Here is a 22222-nt window from a genome sequence, read left to right as displayed (position 1 = left end):
CTAAAAGGAATCAGGACTTGAAGAAATGACTAATTCCAGGGCTGAAGAAGGGAAGAAACAAGATGAGCCTGAGATAATGTTTTTGTACCAGAAAAGGAAGATGTACTCCAAGAATGATGGGGCCATGTCAAAAGGATGCAGAAGCCAGCTGGATGAAGGTACTAATGGCCAAATCTAGAAAAATTTAGGTATCAAAATAAATAATGATAGTAATGAATTATTACCCAGTCAATAGGAATCCATGAGTCCAAACTAATATAAATTTAAAAACGAATAAATATAAGATGATGCTTTCCTTATGTTATATTGCCAACTTATAAATGTAGAAGGAAGGATGGAATTGGAAAACCACCATGTGGCAACAAGTCAGGCTGAAGGAGACTAAAGAGACCTACCAACTGATTGTAACATGTGTTCCAGGACTGGATCCTTCTCCTAGAAAGGACATAGTGAGTCAATTGGTACAACTTACAGAGGGTCTGGGGATTGAATGGAGATTATCTGTCAACGCTAACTTCTTGATCTTGATTGTGGTCAGGCAGCAGAATGCCCTTGTAGGAACTGCATACTAAGAGGATTTTAATTTCAGGAGCTTGGAGGAATGTGTTTGACAAGTTACTCTAACGTGGTTTTTTTAAAAAAAACATTCTGTAGTATTTCCAACGTATTTGTGAGTTTGAAATTATTTTTTTAAAAAGGAAACGAAATCAGAAATACTATTTTTGTAATTCTTAACCTAAGTAACAGCAATAGCTCCTGTTGACTGAATCAGGTCACTTGCTTAATTCTCACAGCAAAGCTATGACTGAGGTACTATCACTATGGCCAATTTGCAGATAAGGAAGTTGGGGCCTTTTGATATTAATCATTTACCAGAGTTCACTCAGCTAGGAAATGATAAGCCAGAAATTAAACCCAGATCTGTTTGATGTTAGACCCTTTCTTTTAAGCAGTATACCATTTTCTTTTATCATATTCAACTCTTGAATCTTGTATGTGTATATGCATTAGTCAGGGTTCTGTGGAGGAACAGAACCAACAGGGTGTGTGTATGTGTGTTCATTATAAGGAATTGGTTTCCAATAATTGGTGGATTACGGAGGCTGGAAAGCCCCAAGATCTTCAGGGTCAATCTGCAAGCTGGAAACCCAGGAAAGCCAATAGTTTAATTCCAGTCTGAGTCTGAAGGCCCAGGAGAGCTAATGGTGTAGTTCTAGTCCAAAGGCCAGTAGACCTGAGACCCAGGAAGAGTCAGTATTTCAGCTTGAATCCAAAAGCAGGAAAACGCCAATGACCCACTTAGAAAGCTATTGGACAGAAAGAATTTTCTTTACTTGACGGGGTCGGTGGGAGGGAGGTGTTAGCTTTTTGTTCTATTCAGACTTTCAACTGATTGGATGAGTCCCACTCACATTAGGGAGGGCAGTCTGCTTTACTTAGTCTACTGGTTTAAATATTACTCTCATCCAAAAACACCCAGAATAATGCTTGACCCAATATCTGGGCACTCTGTGGCTCAGACAAGTTGACATGCAAAATTAATCATCACAGTATATATACATATAATATATGAGAGAGAGAGAGTGGGAGAAACTAGGCTAAAAAGTGGACTTTGGTAGCAAGAATTGATTAGTACCTATCTAGCCCTGCCTGAGGAAGAGAGGGATGTGCAGTTTCTTGCCCACACTGGACTGTACTCTTACATAGGATGATGGGATTGTGTTTATAAACAACACCCACAGTCAGGATGAGCTTTCTTTCAGATTACTCAATGGCTTGAGCTCCACAGGGCACCATCCTGCCTCCTGTGTGAGTTTGGTTAGGGTCGATCAGGCCCCTCTTTGTAGTCATCTCTGTGGTTCTCTGGTCACCACACCCACTACTTCCCTGGGAATTCTCCATTGCCTGGCCCTGCTGTCCCACATTCATGGCCAAAGCATTCAGGTTTACACCGGGAGACCTTGCATTCCAGGCCACAGCTAAGTGGGCACTTGGCCCAAGTCGGGTTGTGACTGAGAGATACTGGTTATTTATCTTAGCAAGTCCTTGGAAATGAGGGCATCTTTTTGTGAGCAGTAAACACTGATTCAGAGAGAAAGGGAGAGAGAAAGATGTGCAGAGCTGAAGAAGAGAATGGCTAATGGGTTTGGTGAGAATCCTGGATCCCATAGAATACCCTTCTCTCCTAATAAATTCCCCTTTTCTTTCACACAATTTGAAGCGAACTCCCATTATCACTGTCCACCTTAATTAAGTCATCCACCTAGGCAGTCCTTACTCCTATCGGTACTCTTCAGCCCAACATGGCTGCCGTCAGCAATCACACCCGTCATGGTGCCAGAGAAAACAACCGAGGGTCTTTCTGAGCAGACCTTTGTTACCCTTATTTCCAATAAAAAACTGTTAGCTCTTGAAAGTGTCTGGAAAAAAGTTAACCCTGATGATATGTGAAGCTACCCTCTTACCTATTTAGAAAATTGTACTCATCTTCATTTGTCCACCTTCCTACCTCAGCTTCATCTTGGTATCCACCATGATATACAAGTAAGGACTACAAGGCATGAATAAAAGGCCATGAAAAGCAAAGAGCCTCCATGGCTTTTTATTGTGGTATTTTAACCTTGTCTATTCCCTGTTCTCCAGCCCTTGTAGATGCAGTGTGGTTTTTCTAGACTTTTCTACAATTCCCTGTTTTTGTCCCTTCCCACAGACTCATCTCAGAGGGATGGACAAACTCCAGTAATTCTCTCTGGGGTTATAAGAACATCCTTGCTCACTTTCTCTGATATAGTTACAGGTGTTTTCTCTTTCCCATTTCTCTGTCTCCTTCTTCCACTTCCTACTGTGTATCTCTCTTCATAAGTTCAGCTTTTTCTCTCCTGCATACACTCAGAGCAATGGGCCAGTCTTCCTGCAGGTTCATGTTTGTTTAAGGTCTGTCATTTCCCCAGTTCCTAGCAGACCCTCAAGGACTATTTGCTTGGTTAATACCACGCCCTCTGCCTGGGAGCTTCTTCCCTATTGGTGCTAATCTTTTGCAACCTTTGAGTGAGGCCCTTCTAAAAGGCAACTTCCATCCCTGCCTGGAGGAAATTTCACAGGACTTTGACCACCTATTTGCATACTTGCCTTCTACTTTGCCTCAGAGTCTGTGCACACATCTTACCTCTCCGGGTAGTTTGCAACCTTCTTCAGGACAAGAAAGATTTCAAAGGCTCTGCAGTGACTCTAGATTTGAATCGTGGGTCAGTCACCTTCCTGTGTATTAGTTGTGTGAACTTGGGCAAGCTGGTTCACCTCTTATACCTGTTTTCTCTCCAGTAAGTGGGGGTAATATCACTAATCTCATAGGATATTTGCAAGGATGAATTTAGACATTTTTGTAAAGTGCTTAGAAGAATATTAGACCCATAGAAAATACTGAGTAAATGTTAGCTATTACTATTAATATTCTCATTTCTTACATTAGTTATCTATTGCTGTTTAGCAATTATCTCAGAATTTAGAAGCTGAACACAATTATAGACACTTTTCATCTTTCATAGTTTCTGTGGATCAAGAATTGAGAAGCGACTTAGATCTGTGGCTCTGGCTTGGGACCCCTCATAAGGCTGAGGTCTGGATGGCAGCTCGGGCTGCTGTCATTCGAAGGATTTCCTGGGGTTGGTGACCCACATCGAAGGCCTCAGTTCTACTTTTGGGCCTTTTCACAGGGCTGCTCTAGTATTCTAATGACAGGGAAGCTGGCTTCCACTACAGTGAGGCAGAAGCCACAGCACTTTCCATGGCCTGGCTTCAGAAGTCCGCTATACTTTATTGGTCACCCCAGCCAACTCTGTAGGAGACTACAGGAGGGCATGAATCCCAGGAGGCAAGGATCACTGCGGGTGATGGTGGAAGCTGGCTGTCACATTTGTATTCTGTTTTCCTCCAATGGAACTAGTGTCAGTAGGAGGCTCTAGCAATCACAGAGACTGGGATGCACGTTGGCAAGAGGAGAATTCCAAGGAAGAAGGAAGAAATGAACCAAAGGAAGTAATGCTTTGGCCTCATGTCTTGCCTCTTCTGCCCTTGCACTCTCAATTTAGGGCAGACTGAATTTCCTATGACTCTTCAGAAACCATCTAGTTCTTTCTCGTTTCAAAGCCTGTGCACCTATGGCTTTTCTGTTTTCAAGCTTCTCCTCTCCACTTCCCTTGGCTACCTTCCTCTCACAATTCAGGTCTCAGCTTAAACACTAGTTCCTCCTGGGATACTTTCCCTGATTCCCTTAGTCTGTCACTGTTTTGTGTACTTTGCCTCGTATCATAGACTTTCTCCAACATTTCGAAGTCAAGGCATCTCCAAGTGAGGGGAACAGCTGATGAAAAAGGGGCAAGGCAAGATGGAAGAAATTAGCATGGTATGTTCTCTAACCAAGAAAACTTTCTGTGATAATGGGATTTTCTTTTATTTTTTTTTAAAGATTTATTTATTTATTTGAGAGAGAGAGGGAGAGAAAAAGAGAGAGAGAGCACACCCAAGCATGCACAGGGGGAGGGGCAGAGGGAAAGGGAGAGAATCTCAAGCAGACTCCCTGCTGAGCGCAGAGCCCTACCACCCAGGACTCGATCTCACCACCCTGAGATCTTGCCCTGAGTCAAAATCAAGACTCAGCCGCTTAACTGACTGAGCCACCAGGGCACCTTGATCATGGGATTTTCTTGATCTGTGCTGGACAATACAGAAACCATTAGTCACATGTGTCTATTGAGCTCTTGAAATGTGGCTAGTGTGACTGAGAAATGAAATATATTGAAAAACTCAAGAACTGAGTTTTAAATTTTTAAAAAATTTAATTAAAATTTAAATACCCACGTATGGCTAGTAGTAACTATATGGTCTCACACAGGTCTTACAAAAAAGAGACCCGCCTAGACAGAGGACAGGGTGGCAGAGAGAAGGGGGGTTAGGCTTTGCTATCCAGAGAATAGGCCCTTTTAGACTAGAAGGGACCATGATAAAATAAATGCAGTGCACGGTAAGGGTGTATATTTGATGATGCCACCCTCATACATCCCTCTGCAAGGCTATTTAACTGGATGCTCTGAACAATGAAAGGGTCTAAAGACACTAGGGACTGGTTCTCTGATTGCAAAATGAGAAGTATTTTGGGTTTGGGGGAGCTTTTGCCTACATCTGCCACCCAGGGTCAGGGTCAGGGTCAGAGCCACTTATCTTTAAGAGGGTCAGCAGTTGGGAGCACTGTGTCCAAATTCACACCTTCTAACACAAGTCAAAAATAGCCTTCTTTCCTCCTGCCCTTCTTCCTTCTTCTCCTTCCTCCCTTTCATGGCTTTGTGCTAGCCTTTCAGAAGACAAGGTGGAACAGTTCAGTATCTTTTCCCTGAAAAGCTCAGAGACAAGAGAAGATAATAAAAATGAACACACTGGCCGGGAGCCAGATGTTCTGGGTTCTGGTGTCGTTTTGCCAGACTAGCTTTCTACACCTCAGCTTTCCCATTTGTGAAACGTTAGGGTTGGAGAGGACTTCTGAGGTCCTGCCCTAACTCCCTGGGTGCTTATGTAATGCAATCCAAATCATGATGACAATAAATAGATAAAATCTTTAAGAAAAAAAAGAAACAAAAACCAACAGCAGCCACGTTAACCCAGGCAGGGCTTACAAGTTTTAGGCACCATGCTAAATGCTTCATAGTCACCATTTCACTCAAGCCTCAGGGGTGTTTTACAAACCCTCATTTTGTAGGTGAAGAAACTGAGGTTCTGTCAGTTTAAATAACCAGTCCAGGGTCACACAGGAATAGTCGAATTGGGCTTTGAATCCAGATGGTTGCAATCCCTAAATTTTTAATCTCTTTTTTGTATGTATCGCTTCTCTTCAAGGTAGGTCAATGATGAGTTCAGGCAGGGAGGCATTCTTGGTAGGATTATTAATAACACTGGTTTTTTTTATGCGTACTCTGACGGCTGTACTTAATTCTCCCAGCAACTGTACAGGGTGGTCGACACTAGTGCCCTCATTGCACGGACCGGGAAAGTAAGGCTCAGAGAGGCTCGGGAAATTGCTCAACATCACACAGCTAGCAAACGGCACGGACTCAAATCTCCGGAGTGGGTCTGCAGCCCCGGGCCGCGACCATTCCTCCTGGAGTACAGCGCAGGCAAGCCAGGGCCCACCACCACCACCGGGAAGGCGGAGCGGCGGGTGCCTGCCGGGTCTCGGGCCCTGCCCAGGGGGCACGCCTCCGCCGCGCACGCGCTCTCGGGCTCCGGGTCGGGGCGCGCGGCGGGCGCGAGGACGGCGGCGGGGAGCGTGCGCGCGGTGACGTGCCGGGCGCCATGTTGGAGGGCTGGTGGTAGCGGCTCGGGGAGGTGCTCGCTCTCTCGGTCTCGCTCTCTCGCTCGCTTCCCCCGGCTCCCTTCGGTGCCCCCCCCGGTCGCCTGCGTGCCGGAGTGTGTGCGAGGGAGGGGGAGGGCGTCGGGGGGGTGGGGGGAGGCGTTCCGGTCCCCGGGAGACCCGCGGAGGGAGGCGGAGGCTGTGAGGGACTCCGGGAAGCCATGGACGTCGAGAGGCTGCAGGAGGCGCTGAAAGGTGGGAGTAGCTGCCCCCTCTCCCTTCCTCCTCGCCCTCCGTGGTCCCCTCTCCTCTCTTTCTGGGCAGGGGGCTCCGAGGGGCCGGGCCGGGCTGGAGCGGGGAGGGGGGGCGCTTCCCCGGCTCCCATCCCCCTCCCACCTCCCCAGGGGCGGGGAGCCCTGTGGGCAGCTCCCTCCCGCCCCGCTCTGGGCTTTGTGTCGGCCGCCGGCGTCTGGGCTGGGGGAGGGGAGCCGGGGAAGCTCTGGTAGTGGCCCCAGTCTCTCGCCCACCCCTCCGGGGAGAGGTCGTGGGTCCGCAGCCCCCTCACGGGTAGGCTCCGTTTTCCGTCAGGCCCCCGCACGCCAGGCGTCGGGGTGAGAGAAAAAGTAGAAGGTTTGGGGGGGCGGGGGGGAAGAGGGCGGCAGAGCAACTTTAAAGTGTCTCAGGAAGTCTCTTGCAGAGCGTCTGAAGTCATTCCTCCACGCGCCGTAATTCTCAGGTGGTCGCCTTCCACGCAACAGGCTTGAGAACGGTGGTTCTCAAACTTAGAACAGCGTGGGATTTCAGCGTTTTCACAATTATGCATTGACATCCAAAATCATTTGGAAACGGCTGCGTGAGGTAGCTGCAGTTTCTTAAGACGCACATTCATGAACTTTACCTAGATAAACAATTTATGGGGGGTGGGGCCTGGGATTTGTATTTTAACTGGTGTCCCAGATAAATCTGATGTGGGTGTTCCCCCGGACCACACTTTGAGAAACACTGCATGGATGCTTTGTGGAGAAGTTGAGTGCCGCCCCCTTTAGGAGGATTCTTGTTACAACGTGAAGAAACCGATGTTGGAAGTAGAACTTCGAGTCGGAGGTGGATTTATTTGGTTGAGAGGCAGATTTTTTTTTTTTTTTTTAAACTGCTTCTTAATATTTGAGGAAGGACTGGGAGAAAAGTTTGCTTTTACAGTGCACTGGAAATGGTTGATGGACTTTGAAAATACTGATAATTTTTCTTTCTTCCCTTATTTAGATTTTGAGAAGAGGGGAAAAAAGGAAGTTTGTCCTGTCCTGGATCAGTTTCTTTGTCATGTAGCCAAGACTGGAGAGACCATGTGAGTTGAAAACATGTATTCGTTCTTAGGGTCCATTCAGAATTGCTTAGGAGAGGGAAAAAAGTGTATTTCAGAAGAATTCAATAATCTTTGTACAGCTGTACAAGCTCCGCTTATTTAAAGCATTTACTAAGCGCGTAAGTTTTATTTCCCTTATGCATATCTGTAATGAGTTTTAAAATTTTGTTAAAATTTTCTTTATATTTATGCTTTTGTAGATTTAGAATTTACTAGTCTGAAGAGCTAGAGAAAAGAATGCCTATCCTGTCATGACCCTTTTTGGCCCTAACAAACAGGCTTATTTCCAGAACTTTGTGGCTTTGATTCTGTCTCAGTTTTTTTTTTGTTGGTGGTATTTTCTCATATTGTCCTGTATCCAACCTTTTGTTGTCATATTTATATATGTGGGTGTTTGAAGTGTCACTTCTGTTTATTCTTTTGAGGACTTAGGGTGATTATCTGACAAATTCCAGATGCTACAGTTTTGACTGTCCTGTAAACTTTCTAGGATAGCTAACTTGTTACATATGCTCAGCATTTTATTAGGCTTGTTCCCAAATGTTTTGAATCTGAAACTTACACTATGAAGTTAGGACTGTTTTCATAAGTACCATTCCAGTTCATTGTGTGTGTAGGTTGTGTTGCAGGAGTGTTTTTGCCATCACTAAGTTAATTTGTAGAAAGCAGTACAGATTTGGTGACTTCCTTGTACTCTTTTTTTGTAGGGGGTGGGGAGTAGGAAGAGAAAGGTTTCTTTGGGCGCAGTGTTACTAAATGAGCTTTCTTTTGGCTCCCCTAGGTCTTGTCTATTTTTAAAATTCTTTTTGAGGCCTACTATGAGTGTGAGCTTCAGCAAGTGATGTATACTTTCTTGGGCTTTATTAGCAGATGTTCATTTCTCACCAGATTCGCTTGTGGTTGTAATATATGTAGCCTTCTAATAACTAGCCTAATTTTAGAAAGGAAAAAAGACCCTCTGATTTAGTAGTCATGTAGATAAGCTGAGTCTCCATAGTGCTTTATTAAAATTACCAGTCAGCTTAAGAATATTTCTGTGAAGTGGTCAATCTTACATTTTTATTCCACTTAAAAAGTGGAACCCTTTAGAAAAAAAATTATATTTGCCTCTGAATTACTGTCTCTCTTAGAACATCTTGATTTTAAAAATTGATGCAACGTAACTGGTACTTATGTAGATAAGCTTAAAAATGACTAGTTGCCAGCTTTCAAAAGTAAATTAATCCCTAACTCAGAAATTCTTAGGTTGCCTCTATTTCTTTCAAATTGTTAGTTGGTCCAGACTTATCCCCCTACAATATCAAAAGGAGAAGCTTTTATTTTCAGAGTTTTGATACACAAGATTATATCAAACTATTTGGAGATAAATACTTAAAATCTCTTCTCCTTATCAGGTCTGTACAAACTGTCTTCTCTTTTGATAAACTACATTGGCTGTAAATAGTTGAAAACTTCTGAAAGAAAACTTAATGTCCTGTCAGACTGGATCACCATGTGGCTAGGGAATTTGCACCTGATTTTTGTGGACGATTATTTTGTGTTGGTAGAGGACTTAAACAAGGTCCACCCCCTTACTCACCCCCCCATTTTTGTTTTGTTTTGTTTTTAACATTTACTAATAATATTTTGTATTAAAATGGTGGTGTTAGATACAGAGTTTGGAAAGTATTTTTAAATTTATCATTAAAGCAGCTGGTGTTTACACATTTAGCTTTAATCTTTTTGTTTTTAATCAACATGAGCATGCCTTTTGATTCTGAAATTTGCAAGTTTCTGTCATCTATTTTATGGTTAAACTGAGCTTTGTCTAACTTCTAAGATTTAACAAGAAAATGTAAAGAACAGATCAGATCTCTTTGGTGTTTTAGGATGGATAGGTTGCTAGAGATAAGAATTCCATAGTTTTTATTTTCATTGATACATTATAGCGAGAAATCATTAACAGAAGAGATATGTGGACTTTGTTCATGGATAAAAATCAGTGACAGCCTAAGCTATTTATTTTTCATTAAAAAAGCCCAATTTGACACTTGTGTTTTTAGCTTTAGAGAGATTTTAAAATTATAGTGTAGGTTTTTACTGAGCAGGAGGTTGTAGGAAAATTTAAAGAGTACTAGAGCAGTTTTCTTTTTTTTTTTTTTTTTTTAAGATTTTATTTATTTATTTGACAGAGAGAGAGAGGGAACACAAGCAGGGGGAGTGGGAGAGGGAGAAGCAGGCTTCCCGCGGAGCAGGGAGCCCGATGTGGGACTCATCCCAGGACCCTGGGACCATGACCTGAGCCGAAGGCAGACGCTTAACAACTGAGCCACCCAGGCGCCCGAGCAGTTTTCCTTTTTGGTCTTTGAAAAAATTACCTTTAGGGGCGCCTGGGTGGCTCAGTTGGTTAAGCGACTGCCTTCGGCTCAGGTCATGATCCTGGAGTCCCGGGATCGAGTCCCGCATCGGGCTCCCTGCTCGGCGGGGTGTCTGCTTCTCCCTCTGACCCTCCTCCCTCTCACCCTCCTCCCTCTCATGCTCTCTGTCTCTCATTCTCTCTGTCTCAAATAAATAAATAAATAAAATCTTTAAAAAAAAAAAAAAGAAAGAAAAAAGTACCTTTACACATCTAATGTAGGAAGTTGGGAAAGATGCCAAAACATGGCATACTAAACTGTAATGAAGACAGAGATTATCTATCTAAAACAATCCCCAAATTTGTTGGTTTTGGCTACTTCAAAAAATTAATTTTATGTTGAAAAGGTTACTTTGTCCTGAAAATGGGACATTTCCTTAAAGGACACTTTACCGAAGGTAACAGTTTGTAACTTAATGCCAAGTATATATTATGTGCTGAATAAACAGAAGGTGGATTTAAACATTTGATAAGTTTTAGTTGCAATTACTCTTTTTGATGGTCATATTGTCCGGTGTTTGGCCTGTGGGAGCCTCTTTCATTTGATTCCAGAGTCCTTTTGACTTGACTCTTGGTAGGCTTTAATAGCATCCATAGTCTCTGGTATTAGTATATGGTCTAAGCTCATTCCTGCCCAGACCTAGAATCAGACATTTCTGAAGCCATGTCTTTTAGTGGGAAGTGGTGTTTAAAGACTACAACCTGGAGACTAGAGATGCTTATTATAACTGAGTTGGTCATGGTTTCTAGCCTCTTCAGTGGACAGAACTAATAAAATACTAAGTGATTCATACTGATGCTTCCAATTCAAAATCAGGACCACAGTGTTTTACCTCTTCTACCCCAACAATTCTGGTTCTCAAGGACAAGGGAAAAGTCTAATAATAATAATATCAACATCACCAGTGTAATTACTAAGAACATCAGAATTGTTCATACACTCTCCCAATTTGTAACCCCCATTTCAGAAAAGTAGTTGTGTCTACATCATCTGAGCATATAGCTATTATATAAGTTTCTTTGAACCATCATTCATTCTTTTGTAGTAGCTCTGTATCAAATGCTCACCACCAGTCCTTAGGTCAATATCTCTAGTCAGTTTGGTTGTCCATTTTCTAGTAGAAGCTCTGAGCTTTGGCAGAGCTCATGGGAACATTTCCTGAGTTTTAATTATTATTATGTATATATATATTTATATATTTTTAACAGTGTTCTTTATTCTTGGAGGTCATTTTGGAAATAAAATATTTGGTTCTCAATTTTTGTCCTTGAGTAGCTTAAATATGTTAATTCCATTGTTTCCCCCCAACTCAGAGTTCCTGTCAAAAATCAGATGATAATCTAATTTTCTTTATTTAAAAGCTGTGTACTCTTTTTGCCTAGATTCCCAAGGAATTTTTTTCAGTTAAGTGCAGTAATTTTTCTGAACTTTGTTTTAGTGTTGGGCATTTTGGGTCAGTATACTCAGGTACGTGGTGTGCTCTTTTAACATGTATTTTCAAATTTTTCATATCTTTTTTTTAATTCCAGGAAATAAAATTATTTGCTTTGGTTTTCTTTTTCAGGGACTCCTTGTATTGCTATGTCAGTCATCTTTGCATGTCTTCAGTATTTGTTATTTTGTCCTGAATTCTTTTTCCTTATTCCTGTTTTGTTAAAAAACGTCTTTGTTGAGGTACAGTAAACTTCATTTATTGAAAATATATAGTTTGCTAAATTTTGACATCTGTACTCAAACTTTGAGCACACTCAAGATTGTGAACATATCCATTCGTTATTCCCAGAAGTTTCCTCATGCACTTTTGTAATTTTCCTTCCCTGGGTGTGCTCCTCTCCCCTCAGGCAACTAAAGATCTACTTTTCGTCACTTTAATTTGCTTGTTCTAGAATTTTATATAAATGGAATCATAGAGTTTGTATTCTTTGGCTTCTTTTATTCAACATAATTGAGGTCCATATTCGGATTTCAGCAGTTCATTCCTTTTTATTTCTGAGTAGTAGTCATTGTATGGATATCCTACAGGTTTTTTATACATTCACTTGTTGATGGACACTTCAGTTATTTTCATTTTTTTCTGTTATCAAAAAGTGGCTATGAACATTTGTGTACAAATCTTTGTATGGACATATGCATTCTTTTTTCTTGGATAAAAACCTAGGAGTGGAATGGCTGGATCATATGGTAGGTGTATGTTTAACTTGAGAAACTGCCAAACTGTTTTCTAGAGTCATTGCACCAGTTTGCATTCCCACCAGTATTAATGGGAGTTGAGTTAAGGTTCTCCACGTCCTTTTCAACATTTAGTATGGTCCTTTTTTGCTGTAGTCATTCTCTTAGGCACATATTGCAAAGTGGTTTTAATTTGTATTTCCCTAATGACTAATCATGTTGAGTATGTTTTCATGTGTTTATTTGCTATTCCTGTATCTTCTTTGGTAAACTGGTTCTTCAAGTCTTTGTCCATTTAAAAATTGAGTTGTTTTCTTACTGTTTTTTTTTTTTTTTAGATTTTTATTATTATTATTATTTTAATTTGACAGAGACACAGCGAGAGAGGGAACAAAAACAGGAGTGGGAGAGGGAGAAGCAGGCTTCCCGCCGAGCAGGGAGCCCGATGTGGGGCTCGATCCCAGGACCCTGAGATCATGACCTGAGCTGAAGGCATACGCTTAACCGACTGAGCCACCCAGGCGCCCCTTCTTAATGGTTTTTGAGAGTTCTTTATATGTTACAGATGCAAGACCTTTATCTGACATAGGATTTACAAGTACTTGCTACAACTTCATGGCTTTTCTTTTTATTCTCTTGATAGTGTCTTCAAGGTGAAATTTTAAATTCTGTTTTGATTTTTAAAATTTTTTTCCTTTGAAGAACTTTTACTGTGATTTCTGTTACGTTCTTTCATTCTCATGTACTAGTTTAGTCTGTTTCCTGAAGTAATTTTTTAAATTTCTAATCATTTGCCAAATTCTATTCTAAAACTCATTTTCTGACATGTATCATTTTTCTCAGTGTCTTTAGCTCATTTTGAAGTAGTATCATACAGTTTTGATCTGTTTTTGGACAAGTCTTTCTAGGTTCCTTTCATTGTCTGTAGGGATGTTTGTTCTCCCTATTCTCTTTTTTTCTTATATTTACCTTGTACTGGGTTTGACTTTCGTATTTTTCTCTTGTACATTTTTACATGAAATTAGTTTTCCTGACCTTTGAGGAGGAAATATGGTTCAGAGTAGCTTTCCTAACTTCACAGAGCTTTCTCATTGTTTTGTAAAGTGTTTAAGAACATGGAGTTTGCTTTCTGAAATTTCCATGTTCTCTTTTCCACTCCTACTCTTATTTGGACCCTGTCTTTCCTTCATCTTTATTGTCCTCTTCTCCACATGCTGGGTCATCTCTGGATGGGAGCCCTGGTGGGTCACCTTCAGGATCACATTGGAGCAAGACTCCTGCTGTCTTTCAGCTTTCACTGTGGGTCCTTTTTGTTCACTCACTAGTGGAGTGGGCAAAACCCATTCAGTTCCAGCTGCTGGTCTCTGATTGACCTGTCATGATTTCTAGTGAATGCTGGTTGACAGTTTTGTGGTTCTCCTATTCCTAGGCCCTTCACGTGCACCAGGACTTCTCTCTACTTTCTCTAGTTCAGAACCTGATAAGGTACAGGTCATGTGACTGTCATTTTTTCTGAACCTTTTATTCTTCGGGGTTTGTGAGGTTCGCTACCTTCTCAGCTAGTTTTTGTTTTGTTTTTTCAGGTAGTTTTATTGTAAATGTTTTTTGTTCATTAGTTTTTGGTTTTGCTGTCTAGTTATGTCTGATAAGGGGTTTTGGAGAGAGAGAAAACTACAGTAGCACTGTCAACCTCTCATAATTACACTTATGAAAACTTACTAGTTTCCTCACCTATAAAATAGAAATAATAGTATCTCATAGCATAAGTACTTAATACATGGAAAACTTAGCACATTGATTGGTAAACAGAGTAAATGCTCAATAAATAGTAGTTACTGTGTTGACTGTGCTTATATTGAGTCGGCTTTGTCCCCAACCCCCTACCCGCCCCCTGCAGTTTCAAGTTCTTTGTGTTGAGCAATTTTGACATAACAGCAAGAAAATAAAATTTAGGTTACTTAAAAGTAGTTATCAACAGCTGAGACCTCATTATTGTAAATAAAATCTCCTTAAGTGAATGAGGATGTTAAATCCTTAAGTGGGTTTCTTGAGGGAATTTTGTTTTGTCAACATAGTATTTACTGAACATTGTTTCTAAAATGTCAGTCTCCCAGGACACCTGGGTGGTGCAGTCGCAGTCGGTTGAGCAGCCAACTCCTGGTTCCTGCTCAGGTCATGATCTGAGTTGGGGCTCTGCTTGGGATTCTCTCCCTCTGCCCCTCCTGCTCATGTGTGCACACTGTCACTCTCCCCAAAATAAATCTTAAAAAAAAAAAAAAAGTCAGTCTCCTATACTGTCTTCATAATATTTGCCACATCCTTGTAACATCTATATAATTATTTAATATTCTTCTCTAGTTTGGCTTACTTTTTTTAGATTTTTTTCAATATAGGAAAATATTATAGAAGTTAAGCCTTTGTTTTACTCCTTCACAGAAATATAATCACTATGTTAATTTTTTTCCCCTTGTGAGAAAGAAGATTTGAAACCACTGGTTTGTTGCATTAGACTTTAAAACCTATAAATACTAAAATATGTACTTAATATGAATTTTCCATGTGTCACCTAAAATCCTGTCATGTACCACCATCACAGTGGTACACAGAAAGCACAGTAGATTTTCATTAAATATTAGTTAAGTGGATGCCCTTTTGTTTCAAATATTCCAATAACTGCAGTGATTAAGGTATGAACATGAAGAAAATCGTAGTCATTTTCATTTGTTTTGTCACATCATGCTATAAACCTGACGTGTCATGTATACTGCAGAAAATCTGTTGATGCATGCCAGCTTTGTTTTCTGAGTAGAGTTAATTTCAAATTTTAAATCTCTTTGGTGTGCAGGTGAGCTCATATTTTCCATGTTCAGTCCAGATTTTTACTGGTAGTTGGCTAGTCCCATAATTTCATGAGAGTTAGCATGTGGTAATATTCTTGGAAGGAGCATGGCTTGAATTCTGAATTTAGCTTGGAGACTTCTCTGTGTGAATTTGGGCACATTATTTGTCAGCTTATTTCCTCACTTGAAAAATGGGGTTTCTACCGTATAGTTGCCTCAGCTCTTGTGAGGATGTAGCTGTAAATATTAAAATTTGGAGTAAAAATTAGAATTGTCTATATATTGGGCCTAAACAGTGAATTTGGTTTAAGAAACAAGTCTGAGGTATACTTTATCTTTTGGAAAGAGCTCTGGTTTGAGTCAAGAGAACGTAAGACCTGGGTTTGAATTCCTACTTCTACCACTTACTCTGTGACCAAGGCTGAGTTCTCTGTGCATTTCCTCATTATACATCTGAAGTGCTTAATACAGTGACTGGGACACACTGACAACCCCGTCTCATCCCCCCTCCCCCAATGGAAGCTGCTATAACTATTTTATTTCCCATTATTTAAATCACTTAAATTACTCTGGGCCACAGTTTGCTCAGATACTAAATGAGGGGCTTGTAATAAATGATCTCCAAGGTTCCTCCCAGCTTGAAAAACTTATAGGAGTCTGTGTTGTGGCAGTAGTTACCTGGGGGTGGTATTGCAGCAATAGGGATTAAGAGTGGAGAATGGGGCACAGTGATAGTGGTTGATGTTAAAATGTCTGCAGATGGTGAAAGATGTTAACTGTTGGGAGTATGTTGCAGAGGTGAATGGTTTGGAGCCCAAAAAAGAAAGAAAAAATGGAGAATCAGTTGTGTATACTTGGATGAGAAAGACCAGTCACTGTTACCACTTAATTCATCAGAGCCACAGTTGCGCAGAATGCCATTCTTAGTGTCACCTGTATACACACCTGTGGTTTTTATCCACATCCAGAGATCCTCTTTGTGCCTGCTGATCAGTTCATAATGCTTATGGACTATTACTGGAAGTCTGTCAGAAACTTCATGTTGCTTCAAAACATCTTATTACTAAGAAGTTAAGAATTTTATGACCCAGAATTTACTGTGCTTTCCCTCTGTTTTGTAGACTGTTGGTCTTTTACTTTAAAGATATGGGAGTTTGTGAGGGAAAGTGTGTGTGTCTGTCTGCGTGTCTGCATCCTTCAGCCTGTATCTGTATTTCTGTACCAAAATCAAGTTTCAGTATCAATAGCAAACAAAACACAAAACCCTTAAATGTATTCAGTGACTAAAACAGTATAGCCAGTTGAAGAGGAGAATGTTGGCTGTTATTTCATTTAATACATATGTCTATGAAAGCATTTTACTTTAAAAATACCCAGTGAGTCTGAGAAATATATTTTAGATCTTCATTTCTGCTAGGCCTTTAGATGTGTTTAGTTGCTCGTCTTTGCTTTCTCTGATTTCACCCACAGCAGTCCTGTTTGTATTATCAGGCTGCCTGGGTTTGGCACTGCTTGTGTGGAATCTACCTTGTGTAAGAGGCACTTCTGTAACCCAAGCTCAAAGTCCATGCCTACCAAATACATGGAGAATTATTGAGAGATTACACCATTGACTGTAAAGTGAAAAATAGTTGTGTCAAATTAGTAATGATATAAAATAATAGTACTAGTGCTCCCAGTGCTTTTCCAAAATGTGCCATATATGTGATAGTGTAAGTAGGGCTTTTTTGTCACCACTTACCAGTGTGACTTTGGGTTGGGGGCGGGGAGAAAAGCTTTATTGAGAGGCTCTGTGGTACAGTGAAGATGCTCTTGGAGGTGAATTTGTCAGGGTGTCTCTCTTGTCTGTTTATAATCTGCTTGACCCTAGCTTAGAAGACAGTCTGGGTGAAAATTCTAATTTCTTTCTTTCTTTCTTTCTTTCTTTCTTTTTTTTTTTTTTTTTAAAGATTTTAATTATTGGACAGAGACACAGCGAGAGAGGGAACACAAGTAGGGGGACTGGGAGAGGGAGAAGCAGGCTTCCCGCTGAGCAGGGAGCCTGATGTGGAGCTCAATCCCAGGACCCCGGGATCACGACCTGAGCCGAAGGCAGATGCTTAATGACTGAGCCACCCAGGCGCCCCGAAAATTCTAGTTTCATATAATCTATGTGAATGACCATGATGGAACAGTTTAGTTACCTAAGCCTTCTTTTCTTCAGCTCCCCAGCTGAAAATGTGAACAACACTTCACAGAGTTTTTTGAAATAGCAGGTATTCAGTAAATCTTAGATTCCTTATTTTGTTTGTACACTGATATGAAAATAAAAATTAGTAGTACTAAAAATAACATTTATTTAATACCAATTTTGATACTTAAAAGGTTTGCAGCTTACTGAAGTTCTAAGAATGAAAACATTGACCAGTTACAGTGATCTCTGTTCAGGCCCAAGACTTTCCTAAATCTCATCAAGCTTCTTTATACTTGTGACTGAGCTAGTTACTCATTTTGCTTTCCAAAACTTTGCTTTAGCTATTTTATACTCCTTTTTTGCTATAACTAGATCTGACTTAGACTTTTTCAGACATACAGTACATTGTACTTTCTTTTCTTGTCTCCCTGTGATTTGTTTAGGCTCCTTGCGTGTTCTGCGTATCTCTTGAGTATTTTTGACCCTTCTAAAATCTTATTCTCCTAATGTTACTTCTCGTTGAATGTGGTGCTTCTCAATAATCCTTTGTAGAGTCTTAGACTGATTTTTAAAATTGTGAACCTGAAATTGGGATTTATCTTTAAGGGACTAGAATTTTCACGTAGGACTTGTGTTTTGGGTTAAAGTGTTTTTTCTTCCAAAAGGCAAACTTAGTAGACATTTATTTTGTGACAGACACTGTCAAATGTTTCATATGTGTATCTTAATTTGATCTTTACAACTACTTTCTGAAGTAGGTATCTCTGCTTTTTAAAAGCGCATAGTGAGACTTACAGAACTTAAAAAGTCTTAAGATAGTGCATCTGGTGAGTGACAAAATTGGAATTTAAACTCAGGCATTCTGACTTTACATCCTCTCATAACCTGTACTTTTATACCCGTTGTCCCTTGTTGTCTTCTCACATCTTTCTTCTTTACTGAAGCACTCTGAGAATTCTTTTAAAACCTTTAGAATTTGAAATTATGCTTTTGACCAGGAATGTGTTACTAGTTATTTCTAAGATTTTCTTGCTGTTTATCTAATCCTGACCTCATGTACCTGTCCAGCTTTCCTTTCCTTGTGGCGTACCATGATACGACCTAAGCACTGACATGTCACATAGTTTCCTGTGGATTGTGGCAAGTATGGGGAGGTTGAGTGTGGTAATTTGTGATTTAAGAAAAAATGTGTCAGGAGATACTTTACTGGAAGAGTCAGTAAGGTAAATTACTTGATATACCCTTAACATTAGTGATTTAGACTATTTTCCAGGAACCTCAAAGGCTGAAAATTTTAGTAATTATAATTTTGCAGAGGTGTAAATTTGAAGCATATAGGTGATAAGACTGATGTATATTTTAGTTGGAAGTATGAGCCTAGCTTTCTTTTTAATACATGCGTTTTGGATTTGTTATTCTTAATCAACCAAAAATCTTAACCTCTCAATATTGGGAGGTAGCTGGTAATGTTTCCATTTACAGGTGATGAAACTGGAGAAAAATAGGCTATAGAAGGATTTGAAATTTGAGAGGTATAAGCTATTACGAGTACACTTGTAATTTTTGCACTATTGTGTATCTCTTAAGAGAGAGGGTGAGATAGCTTGTTAGCTGACGAAATATTTCTATTCAGAATTGTTTGTACTAAAGTGAATATGATATTTTTCCAGATTATTTTATTCTGGTCTTATTTTAGGGATATTGTCCATGGTGACTGCAGGGTGATTTATGAGGTTATGGCTATTTTGTCTTAAAGTAGTTCTTTATCTGGAGACAGGTCCACCTTTTCTAGGGACTTTGCACAGCAGAGTATTTCTGCAGTGAGTAATCTTGAATGTGGCTAGAATGTGGCCTAGTTTTTCCTCAGTAAGTACTGTTAGTAAATTCAGGGTTTTCCTGTTCATAAGCAAGACAAGTAGTCTTTCTCTCCTTCCTGTATAGATATTGATAGCTCTCTAGTCTTGCCCTGTTTATTTTAGAAGGTTCATGGGGATACTTGTCACTTAACCCAGTCTTCTTGTAAATATTGTCTGACATTTGATTTTGCTATCTTAGTTGCTGTAGGATATCACAAATCAGTGCCATAGTCAGGATGTGGTCACTTTAAAAATTATTTTCTGACAAAATATTTGGTGAGTGAACAGGTGGTAAATTTTAAATACTTGTCTTAAAACTTTCAGTCTTAAATACTTTAAGTATCTTGAATATAGAGACTACCATACATGTATTTTCTGTTTACATCCCTATTTTGGTTAAGGAGAAATTTGGTGAGAATAACTGCATATTGAGTTTAATGGATCACATGAGTTAAATAAATATTGTGCCCATTCTGTTAAAAAACTCATGTACAAAGATTATGGAAATCAGTACTGCTTAGGTAAGCTTGTCTCATTAAAAATTTTTTTATTACATTAGTACTAACAAAACTATGCTTTTAACCTGTTTCTTATGTATTAACAGAATTTTTCTATGTATATTAAATGTATATGTGTTAATTCTTTTTAAAAAACATAGTATCAGGATTCTGCAGGTTGTCTTGTTACCTGCTGTATTTGGATATCTTACCAAAACATAAAAGTTTGCCTCATTGTTTTTATGGGTTGCATAATATTCCATTGTTAGGGGTATATTGTAACTTACCTAACCTGTCCTTTGATGGTTCTTTAGGTTGTTTACAGTTAAAAAACAATTCAAAAAGTGCTTAAGTGAGCATATTTACATTGACACAGATGGAAGAATGGGATCTGTAGGTTGACGTTTATGTGCATTATTATTTTGTCAGGTATTGCCAGCTGGCCTTCTAAAAAGTTTTTCAACATATGCTTATACCAGCACTGTGTGAAAGTTATTTCTCTACCACTGTCAGCACCGAGCATTATTGGGCTTTTAAATCTGAAAATCTGATAGATGAAAAATGGTATCTCATTTTAATTTGCTTTCTTTTATTTTGTGCCTGCATCTTTCCATTTCTTTATTACCAATTATACTTTCTGTCTTCCTCATTTATGAAGTTATGATTTGTTTTTTAGGGTTTTTGCTAGATTTTTATTATAAAAATAATAAAGTAGCCTAATGAAGTTACTTCTAAGTAACTATACTTCTATATGTTAGGAATAATTTGAGTTTAAGACAGTCTCAAGCAGCAAGTTTTGTTTAAGAAAGATGATCATGACTATATAGCAAAGAATAGTCTTTGTAATGATTGGATTGAATTGTTATTTCTGGTATATATCTGTCTTTTTACTCACATTCCATAGACAAGTAGTCATATTTATCAGTAAAAGGGACTTCAGATACAAAGTGTGAGCTGTGTCTTTAATTTTTATGACTGTATTTGAAATTTTGTCTTTGTAAATTTTTCTTCGCAATCTGTTTTTGGCCTGTTTCTTTGTAAATAGGCCAAAACAAAGCAGTTATTTTGGGGGGAAAAAACTACATTTTGCTTTGGTTGGCTGAATACTGAGAGCACTCTGAGATTGCAGAAATGTCCTAGAGTCCTGATACTCAATCAGGAAGAATAAAAATACCACCCACAAAAATGGACTTACCTCAAGATTGTTCCTATTGTTTTAAATTTAGTTTTGAACAAATACACTCTTTTATTTAAATGTAAGTAAAATATTTAATCTTACCTATGGTGTTTATGTACACTTGTAGGACTTTGCAATAATTAATAGTAAAACTAATTGAAGATGTTTGAAATTTTAAGATGTGGGCTTTTTCTGCAAGTTTGCATTTAATTCTGTAGTACTTGTTTTCACTTTCCTTTTCAAAAATTTACAGCAGTGGTTCTCAACCAGGGATGACAATGACTAGAGACATTTTTGGTCGTTACTAGTGGGGGAATGCTACTGAGAATGGGTAGTGGCCAGGGATGCTGTGCATTGCACAGGATAACTCCCAGCAACAAAGTATTATCAGACCCAAAATGTCAGTGGTGCCAAGATTGAAAGATTCTACTTCATAGGAGAAAGGATGCATCAAGCTTTAAAATGTGTCTCATAGGGGCGCCTGGGTGGCTCAGTCGTTAGGTGTCTGCCTCTGGCTCAGGTCATGATCCTGGGGTCCTGGGATCGAGCCCTGCATCGGGGCTCCCTGCTTGGCGGGAAGCCTGCTTCTCCCTCTCCCACCGCCCCGCCCCCCCTCCGCTTGTGTTCCTGCTCCTGCTACCTATCAAATAAATAAATAAAATCTTAAATAAAATAATGTGTCTCATAGTTTGTTCTTTCACCTGTGAAATAAAAACAGTGATGGGTGTGATCAAGATCTTTAACCAGGTCTTCTAGTTTTACCTTTTGGAATTCTATTTGAGCAACTTGGTAAAGTTTAATTTTGAGAAATAAATACTACTTGTCAAAGATTCATAGTCTAATTATAAGTGTTATTCTTGATTTTCAGTAAAGGTGAAAGTCTCAGATGTTTGACTCTTTATCTAATCAAATACTGCCTGGAAAATTCTGTTTTCTCCTTTACTCTCACGCTCAGAACACTTACGACACTACATGTGTGGGCTTTCAGGTAATACTGTGACACCAGCTGAATGTCCTACAATTCAGTTCACTTCTGACACTGCCTGGGGTTAATATCATATCTCATAAATTAAGGGCTTAATCTTACAAGACTGTCTATCTCCCCGTTCAGATGCCAGTCACACATCCGGGTTGTTACCTGTAGTTTGGATCAGCAGGCTAAAAAATCAGAGGTTTCCATGACTTGCTCCTTGGGTTCCATTAATTTGTTAGAGTGACTCACAGCACTCAGGAAAACTGTTTACTTAACTAGATTACTGGTTTATTACACTGGATATTGAAGGATACAAAATGAATAGCCAGATGAAGAGATAACATAGGGCGAAGCCTGGCAGGATCCTGAGCATAGACGCTCTTGTCCATGTGGAGTTTGGGGTGCACCACCCTCCCAGCATGTGGATGCATTCTTGTT

General features: G+C 39.8%; 1 protein-coding gene across 3 annotated transcripts in view; it reads left to right on the top strand.

The window, feature by feature from the left end:
* The first annotated feature begins 6319 nt into the window (after window positions 1–6319).
* PPP4R2 (protein phosphatase 4 regulatory subunit 2) overlaps window positions 6320–22222 on the top strand; it is a 52408-nt gene continuing 36505 nt past the window's right edge. Inside the window, exons 1-2 of one of the 3 annotated variants that reach the window (XM_045861960.3) lie at window positions 6320–6595; window positions 7604–7685. In XM_045861960.3, the coding sequence (XP_045717916.1) occupies window positions 6562–6595; window positions 7604–7685 (116 nt within the window). In that variant the 5' untranslated portion in view covers window positions 6320–6561. Of the gene's footprint in view, window positions 6596–7087; window positions 7199–7603; window positions 7686–22222 lie in introns of those variants that run through there. The other 2 variants (XM_054504633.2, XM_045861961.3) reach the window with 2 other exon arrangements.

The sequence above is a fragment of the Mirounga angustirostris genome, unplaced genomic scaffold (assembly GCF_029215605.1).
Source record: "Mirounga angustirostris isolate CCGP_5_RB_7025 unplaced genomic scaffold, mMirAng1.0.hap1 SCAF_1, whole genome shotgun sequence".
NCBI lineage: Eukaryota > Metazoa > Chordata > Mammalia > Carnivora > Phocidae > Mirounga > Mirounga angustirostris.
The sequence above is the reverse complement of the archived record's forward strand: the minus strand, read 5'-3'. Positions and strand labels throughout refer to the sequence as shown.